The following is a 17,244-nucleotide window of genomic DNA, read 5'->3' on the forward strand; positions in this document are numbered from 1 at the left end:
GTTTTATTTCACTCTGAACTGTCTTTAGAGAAAGATTATTAAACTCATACTAATAATGTGTCCCCAGAAAACAGGAATGATAAAAAATGCTTTCCTTTTATGCTAGAGTGTGACCCACCATTGTACTGTTCCTCCTATACAAGGAAGTTTTACTTCCCTGTTCAACACAATTACATCAATTCCTAAAGCTCAGAACAGGCCTTATTACAGTGCTTGTAAGAGCAGATGCTTGGCAAGTCTATATATGCCAGTGAGAACATCATTCAGTTTTATGCATACTTCTGTTTTCTGGCTTGGCATAATTCATTAGCGCACTCTACAGAATACTCCATAAAACTGGATTTGGCTTTAATGATAAGGTTCTAATGACTACAGCATTGTTTAAAAAACCAAAACCAACAACCCACAAACAAACAGTAGTCTCTCCTCTTTAACAGCAAAGTTGATGTTTACATCTGATAAACAGAAAATACACAAATGAAGCTTTTTTACTAGATACAAGTAGGAATAACAAAGTAGTCTCAATTTTTTTAATGTTCTGCTTTCAGTGTTTAAAATAGTGACACAGTGTAATTTTTGTGGTGGCAAAGCTTGTTCAATAGCGTGTAATGAAATTAGTACAGTATGTACACTTTTCTGGCTTATTTCATGCTCATTCTAATACAAAGATTCCTAAAGATGGCAGTATATAAAGATGAGGTCACAGCTTTGATTAAAGACAGCTGTACTGCTTTCCAACCTGTTATGTCACAGCATTAGGTAAAGAAATAAACAAATACAAGCCTAACCTGATTTATCTGTATGTCCCCACATAAATTTGTTTAATGTAAAAACAAATAAAGCAAAGCTTTGATGGAGGTTGAGCAGAATTTTCAACATCTGTGCAGATAAATGTAATTTATTCAAAAAGAAAAAGCAGCATTAGTGCATCATGTAAAAGCTGATTTAAATGATTTCATACAACAGAAAGCATATGCACTAGCTAAAACAAATTCAGTTTGCCCTTAAAACCAATTTCACTCAGACAACCATTACTTCTGAATTTTCTACTATGATAATGTTCAGTTATTTCTTCTTTTTTATTCTCTTCTTGATTTTATACATTCCACTAACCTAAACCACAGTTAAAAGTCCCAGGGGCAGCAACACCCTAAATGCAGCTTCTGTGTAGCATCAGGCAGGTACACTTCACAGACTGCTTCTGTTTATCTTTACAGGCAGATCCTTAAAGCTGGTCAGGTAAAATAAGCTAAGTACAATACCTTAAATAGTTGAACATAAATGCGTTACAGGTGTTTGAATATTTTTTTTAAAAGAAATCTTCCCATGATAACACATCCAAACCCAGGAAAATAATCTCTATGCAACAATAACTCACTGTAGTGAAGTTATACTAGCTTATCTCTGCAGTAAGGAACAGAGTACTAGGAAGACTAAAGATATTTTTTCCTGAAAATTAAAGATTAGTTAAAATGATAAACTGCTGTCTGAAACTTATCAAAAAGTGTTAAAGTGAGAACTAAAAATTCAAAATAAAAATACTGCATATGCATCTGAAAACTATAGCTGAAAAAAACCTGAATAGGATTAATACCCTTTTAACTCAAGGCAAAACTGTAAAAAGTCTGCATGTGATTTTTGAAATCATACAGGCACACAAAGTATCACCTCAACTAAAAAAAGATGATGAATATGCACTGTAACATTTTAAAGACCCTTTCCTTATGGAAGAGGTTATCAACTTGTGCTTTAGGGAGACTGTTATCACACCTTTAATTCTACAACAGAATCCATACCTCTGCTTCTCTGAAAATCTGAACATGGTGAGCATACATGCAAAACCCTCATTGACTTTTTAAAATATTTGGTCCTTTTCGGAATGCCAGTTAGCAAAGAAAAGAGTATTAAAGAGTGTCAAGCCCAGTAAGCTGCTAGCATTAAGAAACCTGTAACAGAGCACAAACCTGAGGTCCCCTCCTCTGAGTGGCGAGGAGGATGGAAATAGAATGAGATTGAACTCCTCAAAACTTCAAGGAGGGCTAACGCCCACCTCAGTGTACCTCTGATCTTGGTGGTTCCAACAAGAGAAAAATAATGCTCTTACAAGAATACATAAGTACACATGAAACTTTTGTCCATTCGTGTGCTTTATTTGTCTTGTGGAACTGATCCTTTATGAAGCATTGTTTTATCTTTTTTTTACTCCCTTTCTTGAACACCAGGATGGTAATCTTCAGAAGTAACCCTCATAGAGAACTCCTGCACATTGCTCCTTCAGACTTCAGTACGCCAGCAAATTGTATGTTGCAGTACCTACAGGGGTCAAGACAGATGCCTTCCTTAAAGTCAGTTAAGACAAAAATTCCTAGGTATAGATTCCCCGGGGGGTGGGGAGGAAAAGACAAAACACAGTTATTTTTGAGTCATTAAACTACTTATTAAAAATCCCACAAAACTATCCCCAGTCTTCACAGGCTCATATACATAAATTAAATCCTTGCTCTTCATTTTCATCCCCCCTAAAAATCCCCTAACTCAGATATTATTTTTTAGTTGTTAACTTGGGATTCTGTTGTTGATTTTAGCAGTCAGATAGTGACGAAACACATATACCAGTTATTCTCTCAAAATCTGGCTATTTACTGTAACAGCCAGAACTTACAGGATCCTGTCTTACCACTTGGGCTTTATGAGCTATGCATTATATTGTTTTAAGTTCCAGAATAAGTCTTTACCAATTTTCCAGATCAGTGTAGGTGTTTCGGTCAGATCACTAGTACTGAATAAACTTGCGAGTGAAACCATAAAAAGCCACTTATTTTTAAAGGTAGCTCTGCAACAGGGATAAGAACTGAAAGTTGCACCTTAGAGTCTCTGCGCTTTTGTCTTTGTTTAGAATGCTAGAAGAAGCCATCCAGAAGGAAGAAGGATTATGAGTACCTAGAAACTAGCTGTTTGACAGCGACAGAAATGCCGATAATGAGTGGGTTGTGTCTGTCTTTTTTGGCTGATCACAACAGAGGTCTGAAGCAAAACAGAAACTCTTGATATGTTTGTGTAAAGAGGCAGTAGCATAAGGGCAGGCAGCAGGAGTTCAGCTGAAGTTCAGGGCAGATGCTGCCATTAGTTTACGCTGCAGGAAAGTAAAATTGCTTCCGGATTTACCTCTTCTTCCCAACATCACCGTTGAGCCATGCTGTGTCGCAGAGTCACAATGTCAGTAGGAAAGCAGTCTTTTAGCAGGATACCACGTTCACGATGGCAGTCCAGCTCTTCAATAAATCCATACCAGTAGATGACTAATCCAGGGCCAAATCTAGCAAGAAAAAAGGAAAATGAACTTATGCGATTGTGTTAGGCGAACTTTAATTTCCCACCTCTGTGATTCCAACACAAGTAAATCTGTTAATTTCACTGCAAAATTGGAGAGGTTATTTGACCTTCATTTAATTTTCAAATTTTAATCAAAGTTGAATTGATATATGTCATTAATACCCGATTCCAGGAATAAAAATGCTATTCAGAGACCCAAACAGTCCACATCAGACTTTTGTTTTTCCCTTTGAATACTCCACACATATCAGTAAAAGAAGACCTATTTCTTAAATATTAAATAACATTTAGTAACTTTGATACATACAGAACTCTCTCTTGCCATGCACTCTGCTTTTTCAAATTTGGGTGTGCAGGCATTAAAATACAAGGGTTTACGCAAGTCCCAGTTCATGAGAATTATAATACCATGAAGATAACAATGAATCCTTAAGATATAATCTCTACAAAGAGCTATTATTCAAGTAATTATTAACATAAAGCACAATTCAGAAATAAATGGAAAGCTACTGCTGCAATGTCTCTGAAACGTGCCTCAGGAATTCCTCAGATATTGCTAACTCTGACTGATCCCCACACGGCAATCTCAGGAAGTAGCCCCATGGACTATTTTACCCATCAGGAAGTTCAGACCTTCAGGCTGGGTTCATAAAGAAGTAATCACTATCAATCACTGTGTACTGCGATATGTTTTGCACATCAGTTTCACGTTTTTCCTACTGAGAGCACTTAATTAAAGGGCAGCACTACTTTTGGTGTAGTGTTGCAGGAATTTTACAGTGAAATCATAAATTATGAATGTTGGGTTAGTAAAAGGATGTCTAAAAACAGAACTGCTTTCTGTAGTCTAACATTACAGCAGTCTGTACAACATTAGGCCAAAAAGCTTTTTCTTTCCTTGATTTATTATATGCTGTAGTGAACTTGCCAAAAACAACAGTGCAGGATGAGCTGTTAGATACCGTCTGTACAAGAAAAAGTTCAATAGAATGTCATGTAATGGTTTATATGCAGAGCCATGCTCAGGACTCAACCAATATGGTAGCCAGTTTTTGTTAATGTTTAATTATAATAAAAATATGTTGGGGGGGTGCACAGCAACCTAAATGTCCACTTAGCAGACAATACAAGCACTCAAAACTGTGGGTAGTGCCAGACTGGCTTCATTAGGGTGGTTTCTTTCCAACAATGGAGGGAAAACTCTATTTGATGTGCTCATGTAATGGAACAGGCATCAAAGGAAGAAGAAACCCCTGTGGCTTCCTCCTGCAGTTTCAATTAGATACGGTAGTCTTTTGCCCGAAACTGCTGCATAGCGTTGTAACATTTTGGTTTATGGCTACTACTCTTCAGCATAGAAGTGGCCGCAGTTTAGTGGCAAAGTAAATTACCCCTCAGCATAGCTGAGGCCACACTGGCAAATGTGCTTTTTGCAACTGAAAGTGGAAAGGTTAAAACTCTGACAAATCCAGCTATGCTAGCTAACATATTCAAACATGTTTATCATTGAATAAAGCACAGACTAAAAAGTGGCTCATATGGAAGGACAATGCTGCCTACACCTAACTCCTAAGTTTTCTCTGGCTGGCCAACAAATTCAGCCTCTACGGTCCCAAAGGACTTCTCTCTATTCTCCTTTGCTTAAGTTCATGTGGGGCCAAGATGTGCACGACCTCACTGTACCACGGAGGCCAACTAGCCTAGCGGTAGCGAGGAAGCAATGCCATGTGAAGCCAAGGAGTGACGCTCACTGCCTCCAGTGAAAGGCAGTAATTTGCTGATGCAGTATGGGTCTACTTTTGTTATTTCATAGACTACATACCTGCTCCCACATCAACCAAACATAGAAAAGGGATAATTGGGTGGAGATGTACTTATGTACCAACCAAAGTTATTTTAAAAGCAAAAATCCCCAGAAGATAGGGAGCAGACCTTACATTTCTAATGGGCTATTCTATGCAAAGCAGAAGCTATGAAATGTACACAAGTACTTATTATGAGTCCATGTGCCAGGTAAGATCTTGACGCTAATGAGAAGCTGCTCAGCCCAAGTTTTGAAGGGCTCATTTTGGTCTGTGTGGCAGTCTGAATTCCCTATCTACCATAAAACACATGGGACACTGTGCTTAAGAAATTTGTTAATTTATTTTTCAAAATTGTAATTTTTTAATAAAATCAATATTTTGAGATTCCTCAAAAGGCTAATTTATGTCTTTCCAGCAAATCATCACAGCTCAAGCACAATTTTTCAGGAATATTTTGTGCTTAAAAAATTATGTTCAGAAATGCCAAATTTGATGATAAAATTTATATACAAGAACATCTGTGTATTGTTAATTGCAGGAGCAAGTACATCTTTAGTATGAAAACATCCATCAATCCTGCTTTTGATTGTGTTATTATAGCAAAACTATTTGCCCTGTGCTGCCTAGGTAGCACTTTTTTTCACTGTGTTGTGGCATTCCGTCTATTATAGCTCTACATCACACAGCCCATATGTATGATCACATAAAAAACATACCATAGTTTTGTTTAAAAACACTTAAGTGCAGTACTTAAGACCAAAATTAACTTGTTGGCACATTAAGCATTTGCCACTGACTATCAGGAACTCCTGCTGCTAAGTGCTAATTTCTCTCTCATTAACGCCCAGAGTTGGCAAATCACAAACAATGCCACTGGTTAATTACTGCTGCCTTAATTTGAAAAGACACTTAACCTTTTTGTGTAAGGGGATGAGGTAGGGAAGTATAACCTAGAAGTTAAGAACAATCCTTTTTAATTTGATGCCTTCCAAAGTGCAGATATGACACCATGAAGAATGAAACTCAATGCTGTGAATTACAAAGTAAAGCTACAAATTTATATCTGCATCAATCATAACGTTTAACAAGTTAGTGACTAACCCTGGTTTACACAGGAGAATAAACAAAAATAACAGAATGCTTACTTAGTATTGCTATGGGAAGGAGACTCATTTAGTAGCTCTGAGGCAGAGAAAAAAACTTTGACTGTAGCAAATGGTTCTAAACCTGTATAGATAGGGTATGCAATATAGGCCAGGTTATCCCATTTCATATGCAAGACACACTGGAAAAAGTTTAAGCTTAAAATGAAAACCAAGCTGAGAATGTAACAAACTATGGATGCCTAGGGGTTTTGTTCTTGCTCAGAAAAATTTTATAAATCCCTGAAAACGTGCTTAACTTGTACTTTTCTTCCCATCTTTAGTTCTTACCCTGAAAAGTGTAGGTGTGAAGGAACATGGCCAAAAGTTATACAAAACTGTAGTTTTACCTATTCCAGTGAAACTATTACTTTTAGAACTTTACTTTTCTATGGAGTTTCTTTTTAAAGCTGAAAAGAAATTCAGGTAACTAAGGTTTGGTTAATTCCATGCAGTAAAAATAGAATAAACAGGAAATATAGGGGCAAGCTTCCTTCAGATTATAATAAACATAGCAAGTGAAAATTGTCCATATAGGTTGCATCAGTTAAAAATTAACCAATAAATATGTAGTTATCATTATATAAATCCTGGTTTAGTCATTTTCTAGTTTTGACACTAGAAGTTATGACTACAAGGCAGACAAAGCTGTACTTTAGTGCAGGGTCAGAGTGCCAGAAAGGAGGCAGACAGGCTTATGGCCCCATGGCATGGCAAGAAGAGAGCAGGATTACAAAAGCCTATTTAGGCTTGATATAGAAGACTAAAATTAATCTAAGTACTAAGGGCAGCAGATGGTGTCTTTCAAAGAATCAACTGAAGGATTTCAGTGGTGTTCCTCAGGGCTTGGTGTTGGGACCATTTCTGTTTAACATCTTTATTGATGATCTTGATAAGGACATAGAGTGTATCATCAGTAAGTTCACAGATGACACCAAGTTAAGCGGGAGTGTCGATCTGCATAAGGATAGGGAGGCTCTACAGAGAGACTTGGATAGATTGGATTGGCAGGCCAACGTTAACGGGATGAGCTTCAACAAGGCCAAGTGCCAGGTCCTGCACTTGGGCCACAACAACCCCATGCATCGCTACAGGCTTGGGGTGGTGTGGCTGGAGAGCTGGGTGGAAGAGAAGGATCTGGGGGTTCTACTTGACAAGCAGCTGAACATGAGCCAGCAGTGTGCCCGGGTGGCCAAGAAAGCCAACGGCATCCTGGCTTGTATTAGAAATAGTGTGACCAGCAGAAGTAGGGAGGTGATAGTCCCCTTGTACTCTGCACTGGTGAGGCCACACCTTGAGTATTGTGTCCAGTTTCAAGCACCTCAATACAAGAGAGATATCGAGGTGCTGGAGCGAGTGCAGAGGAGGGCAACGAAGCTGGTGAAGGGCCTGGAGAATAAATCCTATGACAGCAACTGAAGGAGCTGGGACTGTTTAGTTTGAGGAGGAGAAGGCTGAGGGGAGACCTCATCACTCTCTACAACTACCTGAAAGGACATTGTAGAGAGGTTGGTGCTGGTCTCTTCTCACAGGTGATTAGTGACAGAACAAGAGGGAATGGCTTTAAACTGCCACAGGGGAGGTTCAGACTGGACATTAGGAAAAAAATTTTCACAGAAAGAGTGGTCAGACAGTGGAATGGGCTGCCCAGGGAGGTGGTGGAGTCACCAGCCCTGGATGTGTTTAAGGGTCATTTGGATGTGATGTTGGGAGATATGGTGTAGGGGAGAACTTTGTAGAGTAGGGCTGATGGTTGGACTCGATGATCCCAAGGGTCTTTTCCAACCTGAATGATTCTGTGATTCTGTGATTTGAGATAGATACTGATCTGAGATAGTAAAATATAGTTTGAGTATAGTTAAATATAGTTACAGGCTCAACAGTGCTTTAGATAAACTTATGTCTGATCATACTCTAAATAAGTCAGCTTTGCACTAATTTAAAAGTGTTCAGAGGATCTTTTGTACTGGTTTAATGACACCAATTTTGAAAGAGACACATGGTTAAAGGAGTATAGATTTGTGTATCGATAATCCTGGGACACTGGGCTTTGTTCTTGAAAACAAGTTTCACAGAGATATGCTGAAAAGCCAGGAAGGTAAAATTCAGATAACCCAAATGGCTCCTTTTCTTAAAAAAAAAAAAAAAAATCACATCTTCGTATAAGCCAAGGGATCACCTAAGAAAAAAATGGAAAGAAAAAACTAAGTAAAATGTGAATCTGGGTTTAATGCCCTCCAGTTGAACCAGTTCTGTGCTAGAAAAGAAAAATACTTTTATTTATTTATCAAAGTGGCCTAGTAGGCTCACACATATTCTACTTTACTTCAAGAAAAACTACTTTCTAGTAATGTCTTTTCTTCTGGAATGTCTGTGTGGGGTCCATACTAGCTTCTAAGGCTTTGCCTAGACATGTGGCTGTTGCGAGTAGATTTTTTCACCATCAAAAAGCCTTGCATGTGGTTTTATGAAAAATGCATTTTCAACACACTGCTCAATACTGAGCAGAAATGTAAAACATCTTGCAAGTGTTTTTAAGTAAATGTTCACTATATTTACTCTTAGTCTATTTGTTATAGATGGGTTGTATGCATCTCAGCATAATGTAAATAATTTTAATTCCAAGAGACTCTCATAATGAAATGTTGGCATATAAATTATTATTTATAATATGCATGTATTTAAGCAAATATTTTATCAAATAGATTCAGATGAGTATTCATGTTACATGAAAGCAAAACAGTCTACCTGGTTAATGATTTTAATTATGAAGGTCACATCTGAATGTGTCTTTGAAGGACTGCATTCTGGTCCCTCGCTTTTTAATGTCAGATCATCAACAGTGCCAGCCAAAAAGCTGGCTTTGTTTCCTTGTTTTTCTTTTTAAATATCAAGCAAATTAGAGCATTACCACTTGCACATCACACTTATTTCCTGGGAAAAAGGAATTACGAAAATTCACAAATAAATTATTACTTTCTAAGTCAATTTCACATGGTTCTTGAGAATCACAGTTGTGAGTAAACTGGTTTTACTTGTAGTACTAATAAACCCTGAAGATAAAATAATTAAACCCCCCTGTAATATCTAATAAGTTTACTGTTTAAGGACTCACAACTTCATTTTAGCGTACTTGTAGAAGTCTCATTTGTGTCAGTGGAGGGAATTTAGATATTGGCAGAGCTAGGCTAGTAGGCAACAACTGCAGACCACATTTTCAAGTAAAGTCAATTGGCATCAGCGAGCCAACTTCCTTACGTCTAGACCAGTTTACTACTGCTGATGACACAGTGTTATATATCTTGGCAAACATTTAATAGCTACTTCTCAGAAACTGACTTTGATTAGCAAGAAACTTTCCATTGAAACAGCTACCATAAACCTAGTTCAGAACAGATTATAACAAGGTATTTCTGCTACTGTTAATTTATATAGAGTTTTAAAGTCAAATAAAGGTACTTGTGCAAGAAAGTGCATTTTAAAAACTCTAATTGCCATTTAAAGGTAACAGTGGGGTTCTACTACCCCCGCCACTTTTTAAATCCTCCACACGCTTTTGTAATCTAGTGAAACACACACACTGATTTAAATAAAAGATGCCTTCAAGGCATTACACAGCACCTTTTTCTTTGACTTCACCAAATCTCATTGAAAGAAAGAAAAAAAAAATCCAGTACTTAGTAAAATCAAGCAACTTCAAGTAATCAAGCAATTTTTGGCTTTAAAAATCTGATCCTTAACCTGTAACTCAGAAGGCTACAATATTTTTGGGCACAGCTCCCTTAAGCTACTTAATATTGTCTTCCTGCAGTAGCAACTGCACAAAAATAGGCTTGCTTGCAAATATGGCTCAAGAAAAAGTTTAACAAGTTCTGATCACATACTTTTAAAGATAACAGGAAACTTGTCTATGGCACTATATCAAGCCTCACATGCAGAAGTTAGCAGCATATTACGTCTCAAGGATCCAGGCATTGAGTTTATGCTGCTTAAGGTACAATTAAGCAAGTAAAACCTAATCTGCTTTAAGCTTTGATGTTACCACAGTAGTTGAGAGAAGTCTTATTTTCACTGAAGAGAAGGAAAAAAATTAAAGTCTATTAATATTCTATTAGACTCCCATTTCCAAGGAGGTTTTGACTCAAAAGTGGGAATTTCTTTTGGGCCAAGAAAGGTAGGCATTTACACAAATGCCAGATATTGATGTTATATGCAGTTGATGTAGAAGCTGGAGTTGTAAGGTGAAAAAAAGGTGGATGGAAACTCTGTCTCTATAGTCACACCTCTCTTGGATATGATTAAATCTTAATGAGCTTTTAAAATTTTTTTTATACTAGCTGTCTTTTTATCTCTGCAATGAGACTGTTAAGGCATCAATCAAATGGCAGCATTTCATCAGGCTTATGATTTAATTGCTTTTGGCATTTGGAGAAACAAAAACAAATCAAGTGATTTATGTGGTTATAAGAGACCGTTTAAAATATTTTAGAATTTTGCAAAGCGCACTTTTTAAATGTGTATTGATAGAATGCACCAAAACTGTGCAATTCACTGTCATTAAAATATGATAAATACAATATAACTTTTAGCTGCATAATACATTTTTAATAAACAAACTGTCGAAACACATTATTCACTTATTCATTCAGATCTGAGTACTGTTCTCCAGGCAAATAAAGGATTTTTATAATCCTCAATGACAAGTTAGGGTTTTTTTAAAATACAGTTCTCATGTAAATTAACTTTTAAAAGCTATGATTAAATAACATTAAGGTTACACTGATTTACAAGGATCAAGGCTTCCTAAGTGAAGACTGATGCAGTGAGTGAGAAAGAAAACACATACTGGCTCAAGGCAGCTTGTCATTAAGACAAAAGAGACTTGAGTGAACTTTGCATTTCTCCCGTTTTGTTGGTTCATGTCCTAACTTCTATTGAAACATATTACTTTGTTGTTTATTAATAGTATTCCAGATGTTCATCTCTCAAAGTGGCTGTGTGTACTTAAGGTAAACCATTTTTTTTTCAGTCAGCATCTTCAAAATCAGGTAGATACTTTGCACATCAGACTGTAAGGTTTTGTGTTGTAAAGAGAGACTATAAGGTGCCCCTTCTGCCTGCACTGCAGGATTGGGCTGATGTACTGAAAATTAACATGGTTCTCACATCAACATTTTAGAAAAGAAATTGTTAATCCTTAGACTGCTGGACTGTTTCATGGAAATTATGGTCAAAGTAGTCTCTGGCTTTAGTGAAGATCACTTGGGTATGCACTTTGGAAAAGAATGCATTTTAGCTGCCTGGGAAGTTAGTTCCAGTATCTATCTAAAAGAGATAATCAACAGTGTTCCAGGTACCTTACTTGACAATTTGGAGATAGGTCCCAGTTTCCCTGAAATATATGGATTTTACATCACTTAACCATCTCAATACAGGGCAAAATGATTTAAGGCACCCCACATGATAGGCATAACTAAGCAAAAGAAGTTCAACCAAAAAATCTCAATCTGAAAGGCACAGTATAAGAAAGCTTTCTACATCTTCTTTTTCAGAAGGTTCATAAATTCCTTTCTGATGGAGAGTCTAATATTCTGTATTAGCTGTTGCATCTACATATTTGGCTTTTATAATTCAGAGTCAGCACATTGTTTTACTGTACCTCTACAAGTGCATTAATGTGTTCCTGTTCAAAGCAGCAATACCCTTCCATCCTGCAACAGGCAGTTTGATGACTAGTCTACTAAAGCTATGCTACTTCTATTTAAGTTGTGCTACTTGTATTTTCCAGTTAAGACACTACAAGAACGTTGCTATCCTTCAAAAATGCAGGGAGAAAAGGCGGTTGTTTACATTACATAATTATTCCATAATTGTCACTGGAAGCAATGCTTTCTGATTAAAACCAGGCAAAGGACGGTGCTTCCTGAGGTACTTGTTTGTTTACTCAGTTTCCCTGAGAAAACTTTATGCCATTAGTTCACTCTCCAGAGACTGTCGATGCAAGGCCGCTATTGTTTAATTCTGCACATTTGAAGCTATGGATCAGCATTGAGAGGAGTTACTGAGGTTATTTCAAACATTTTGTTAAACTCACAGCAGTCCTCCAGAAGGAATGCTTGGCTGCAAACCACCTCTTATCCCGGGTGACAGAAAACATGAGAAAAGCTTTTGAATACAGTTAGATTGAGGTCCAGGCAGCTGTAAAAGTGCTGGTCAACTCATGTTGCTATTAGGTGATTAATAGTTGTTTATTTTTAGGGTTGGAAGTAATAGGCCATCCTAAGGCCAGTGCAAGATGATATCTGAATAATCTGTGAGTGCCTCATAGTTTGCAGCAATCCTTTCTTTCTGTGCAGCTGTTTATCTGGTGACAGTGCTTGCCAGAGTGATAGGATATGCCAAAAGTGCATTTAACAGAGGAGGCAGAACTGCTCTCACAGCAATTTATTTTTGTTTAATAATTATATTTTGTTTAATAATAGAACCAAACTAATCAAAAAAGTTGTTCAGCAAATTTTGATAGCAAAAATGTTGATAAATAAATGCTCTATATACCTGTGTGTTTAGCATTTGCCGAGTACAAATCTTGGAGCCAGCATTAAAGCTATCTCGAGACATTTTGAATGAATTATTAGACAATTCTGTATCTCCGAATCCTTATACACAAATATACAATAAAACAAACAATGTAACAGATGAATTAACAAATGGAGGACAGCTCGTTTGCACTTCCAACTTCCCAGATCAGAGAATTAGTCCAAGACTGGATAGTAAATCACACTGAGTATCTTCACACAATGTTGCTTAGCAGTTAACTGCCAAACATACTATTGTGCATAATTGACAGGCTGAAATATTTTATGTGTGATGCTGTACTTAAATTTACTGTCACTCAAAGTGTAACTCACCTATCTGCATTAAGCAGGGGACAGATGAAAACAGAAAATATTACCTCTGCTGCCCATTACTGTGGCACCTGATGCCCACCCAGAAGGCAAGCAAACACCTCCTCCGACCTGGAATATTGTTGCTGCCTTTGGAATCTGCTGGCAAACTGTAATCGTGCCTGGCATTCACTCTTCTCATGATGAATCTATCACTTAGGTCTAACGCCTGAGGCTCTTCAGCTTGTCTCCCAGTTGATACATATACCCAGTATCTGTACAATTCAAGTTGGCCCTGCCCCAATTTGTATTTGAAAATAATTTAATTTTTAGCTGTTATTTGGAAAAAGAGTGCATCCTGAGATATGTGTCTTAAGTAGCAACTTGTATCACCTGCAGAATATCCACTCTCTCAGAAGACTACAAGAACATTTTACATGTTTTTAGGTAGAGACTGTTCTAAAGGCTTTAGGAGACTGCCAAGGCAATTCGTAGAATCATGACATTTATTATTAGATCAAATAAGTGCATAACAGGATGAGCAAAGAAATCTACTTTCCTTTCCCACAAGGAACAGCTTTTTGCCTTCTGTCTCCTTCAGTTTATACACACACACACTCTTTATTTGTATCAGCCAAACACAGCTCTACTGCATGCTCCTTCTGAAATATTCATAATGCTATTTAGATTTATTTACAAGTTATTTGTTCTTTCTTAGTATATACCAACACTAGAAACAATTTAATTTCAACTTTCTTTGCTTACTACTTTCTAGGTTCACCAATAAGGGAGGGAATTCTGTTGAAAAGGAAGATATACAATGTATATTGCCATGTAAGGGAGTCTAGAAGGAAGGAGAAGAATAATCAGAGGAAAATGCCATCACTTGTGAAAGTTTAGCAGATTAGCAGAGATAACCAGTGACAAATTACAATCCAGGTATGATGAGAATTGAGCCAGAAGTCTGCAACATGTTAAAATCACATTAATATGAATATTTTCTCTCACATAAGAATATGTTGAAAATAGTGGAAAACAAGATGGACTCCATATTCCTGTGGATTGTTTTTTTTTTTTTTTAAGTTTTGCCATACAATTGCTGGATTGATCTTGTGTCAAGTCACTTACTCTATATATGGCATTTATGCTAGCTGTTCCCAAAGATGGTATGAAGCTTATTATCCCAATAGCCACAAGACCTCTGTGTAAAATACAGCAAAATTCTTTTAGACCAATTCAAACCAAACTGAGAGTGACTATAGTTTGTTTTGTTTTGTTTTGTTTTCCCAAAGGTCAGTATATACACACCTGTACTATTCAATTGGAAGACACTGTAAAAACTGCTGTACTGAAAATGGGAGTCTAACATCATCAGTGGGTATGGTATTAATAAAAAACATGCAAAATGTTGCAATATTAACATTATGTGTGATAGAAAGATTTTTCTCAGTTTTTGCTGGTTTAGGTGTCTGGTACCCACAATTGTTAAATATTTTTAACATTTTAACAAAAACAAAAGAAGAAAGAATCCATTAAGCATAAAACTTCTAGTACCAATAATCTTTTCACTTTAACTGTTTCTCTTACTCAGTTTTATCTTATATGCAGTGTATTTTATAAAAGAAAATTGTTGGTTGGCAGTCTTCTAAGGGCATCAAAATAGCACCAGCAGTCTTTCTTTAAACTAAATAGAAAAAAATATGAGTTTTAGAGCTGCTAGTCCTATTCAAGTCCTGCTACCTTTAAGACAAAATGAAAACTAATAGGAAAGAAAAGCAACAAGAAGAAAAATAATGAAATACAGCTTTTCCCTCCAAAGATAAATTAAAGCTTGTAAGTAAGCAGCTTGGAACATCATGAACAGCCAAACATCAACCAGCTTTACCAACCTTTCTGAGACTTGGCTAACTCCCACTTCAGCACAGTTACCTTCCTGTTTTTTGGTTCTTACATTGCCTAAAAGCTCAGAGTAAGTACATTAAGTGATAAGATTAGTATCTGTTGTGAGCAGCTGTCTTTCCCTCTCCACTGTCAGCCAAAAATTGCGAGTTTTTTGTTTCTTATTTACTTTTTAAAGTGCTTATTTTCTGGTGTTCTCTTTGCCTATGTGATTGCAATGCCAAAACATGCCATACGTTCAAAACATAATTAAGGACAGAGGTTAAAAATGGTTCCTGAATTCCATGGTTGCTGTACTCTTACAGGAGCCTCCCAAGAAAGCTGTCTCTCACAGAAATCCACTTGTCATGAACAGCCATAATGCAGCTTAAGGAGAGGTGCTAACATAAGGTTTCCATCTGCTCCAACCTGAGCACAGATCACTGAATATGTTGAAGATGGGAATGACACCTTCAACTTGCACTGAGTAATGGAAGCCCAATATAGACAATAAAAGATACTTAAGGTATTTTTCCTGTCAGTCCCCTCAGTTTACAGCACTCTGGCAAAAGAGGGGGGTTTCCCTGTCTGGTCAAGCTAGATCATTGTTAGCTGGAAGGCAAAAAAAAAAAAAAAGAGAGCCAAACCCAAAATAAAAAAATAAGAGGAAAGTAGAGTCAAATAAGTGAGAAGGGAGAACAAATGCACCTCATTAAATTAAACAGTCAGTGAACATTTAGGCAATTTGAACTATTTCCTTCTACTTCTAGGGTCTCTCCATACCACCCCCTGACTTTTGCCAAAGATCTGAAAATCTCTTACTGTACCTTTGAGGCATCATGTTTTTTACAAATTAGTTTTTCTACACTCCAGATAACTTTTACACATAAGTAACTGAATTGACTTAGAGGTAGGCCTGTTCACAACAGACTAGTATAGCTTAGTTAGATATTACATATTACTACTATACGTCAAATACAAATGCACACAGCAAGACTGCCAGCATTTTTCTGAAGAATGAGATGAACTGGCAATGGGATTTGGAGCTTTTCAGCACGAAGTCTTTGCTATGTGAATAATGGCAAAGTTATTTCCATCAGGCTACTGAGATGCAAACTGACTGATTATCACTTGAAATAGCGTGGTATGTTCTGTCCTGGTTACAAAAAACAGCTATCCAGTCAAAAAACTCAGCTGCCCCATACTCCTCCTCCCCTCAGAAGTATCTGACTGCAAGATGTATAAATGAATGCAGGCATACACATTTTTTTCCTCAAGCCTCTCTAGGCCTAAGGCACTAGGATGAACTGGTAAAGGAAAACTTGCACTGCTCACACGGTACTGTGTTTTTGCTGAGGATTTCCACTTAAAGACCAGAATATGTCCCCCTCTTCACAACCGCTAAATCCACATTAACATTTTTAAAAGCTATTTCTAAAGCCATATCAATAGATTAAGCATTATTTTTAGTCCAGTTCAAAGAGAAGAAAGAGTACAGCTTTGCCTGCTCTACCTGATTTCACTATGGCAACAGCATAAAACGGTAAATTCAGGAGATTAGGAGAGCTATAATTCCAGCTGAACCAGCAAATATAAGAGTTAAAAATTAATTTATAATTTCTTGATTACCTACAGGCACTTTTGAACTGTTCTTTAATTAAAAAAATATCATATAAAATGATAGAAATGGTATAGAACAGTATAGAACATCTTCTATTTGCTTAAGTAATGTTTCCACTTTAATGTACTTATTTGCTCTCATTTGCTTAACACTGCCAATATTTAGTACTGTGCAAATTTATGGAAATCTGACTTTAAAGAGCTTTGTGGTACTGAATTATTTTTAAATTTTGTTATATACTTATACTGAAGTGACTTGATGAGATTCTGGAATAAAATATAACTGAGTCGCACGTAACAATGTCTTGTGACATGCTGTGAGGTAATATAGGCAGTAACATGTCATCATGGTGGGTAAAATAATCTGACTGCTTTTACATTGGTTTCCTTTGCACAAAAGTCTGTCCCTGATAGATTTGTAAACTTCTGCTATGGGCATTTAAGGACAATTGTGCATTTGGACAGTACTTGCTTATATATTGCAGGAGTTGGGAGATTGTCTAATATTTATGTTAGAGGAACCCAAACTATATTCCACTTTTTAGAAAACAAAACAAACCCAAACCAGATACTATATTTGGA

At 36.8% G+C, this 17,244-nt stretch overlaps 1 protein-coding gene across 8 annotated transcripts in view; it reads right to left on the reverse strand.

The window, feature by feature from the left end:
• Positions 1 to 326: 326 nt before the first annotated feature.
• The window catches only part of CDIN1 (CDAN1 interacting nuclease 1), a 130,784-nt gene continuing 113,866 nt past the window's right edge, over positions 327 to 17,244 (reverse strand). For 7 of the 8 annotated variants that reach the window (XM_074868183.1, XM_074868190.1, XM_074868187.1 and 4 more), the window contains 2 exons: positions 3,166 to 3,316; positions 2,130 to 2,313 (listed from right to left, as the gene is read on the reverse strand). In XM_074868183.1, the coding sequence (XP_074724284.1) occupies positions 3,181 to 3,316 (136 nt within the window). In that variant the 3' untranslated portion in view covers positions 2,130 to 2,313; positions 3,166 to 3,180. Of the gene's footprint in view, positions 2,314 to 3,165; positions 3,317 to 17,244 lie in introns of all 8 variants that reach the window. The other variant, XM_074868182.1, reaches the window with a different exon arrangement.

The sequence above is a fragment of the Strix uralensis genome, chromosome 4, assembly GCF_047716275.1.
Source record: "Strix uralensis isolate ZFMK-TIS-50842 chromosome 4, bStrUra1, whole genome shotgun sequence".
NCBI classification, from domain to species: Eukaryota; Metazoa; Chordata; class Aves; order Strigiformes; family Strigidae; genus Strix; species Strix uralensis.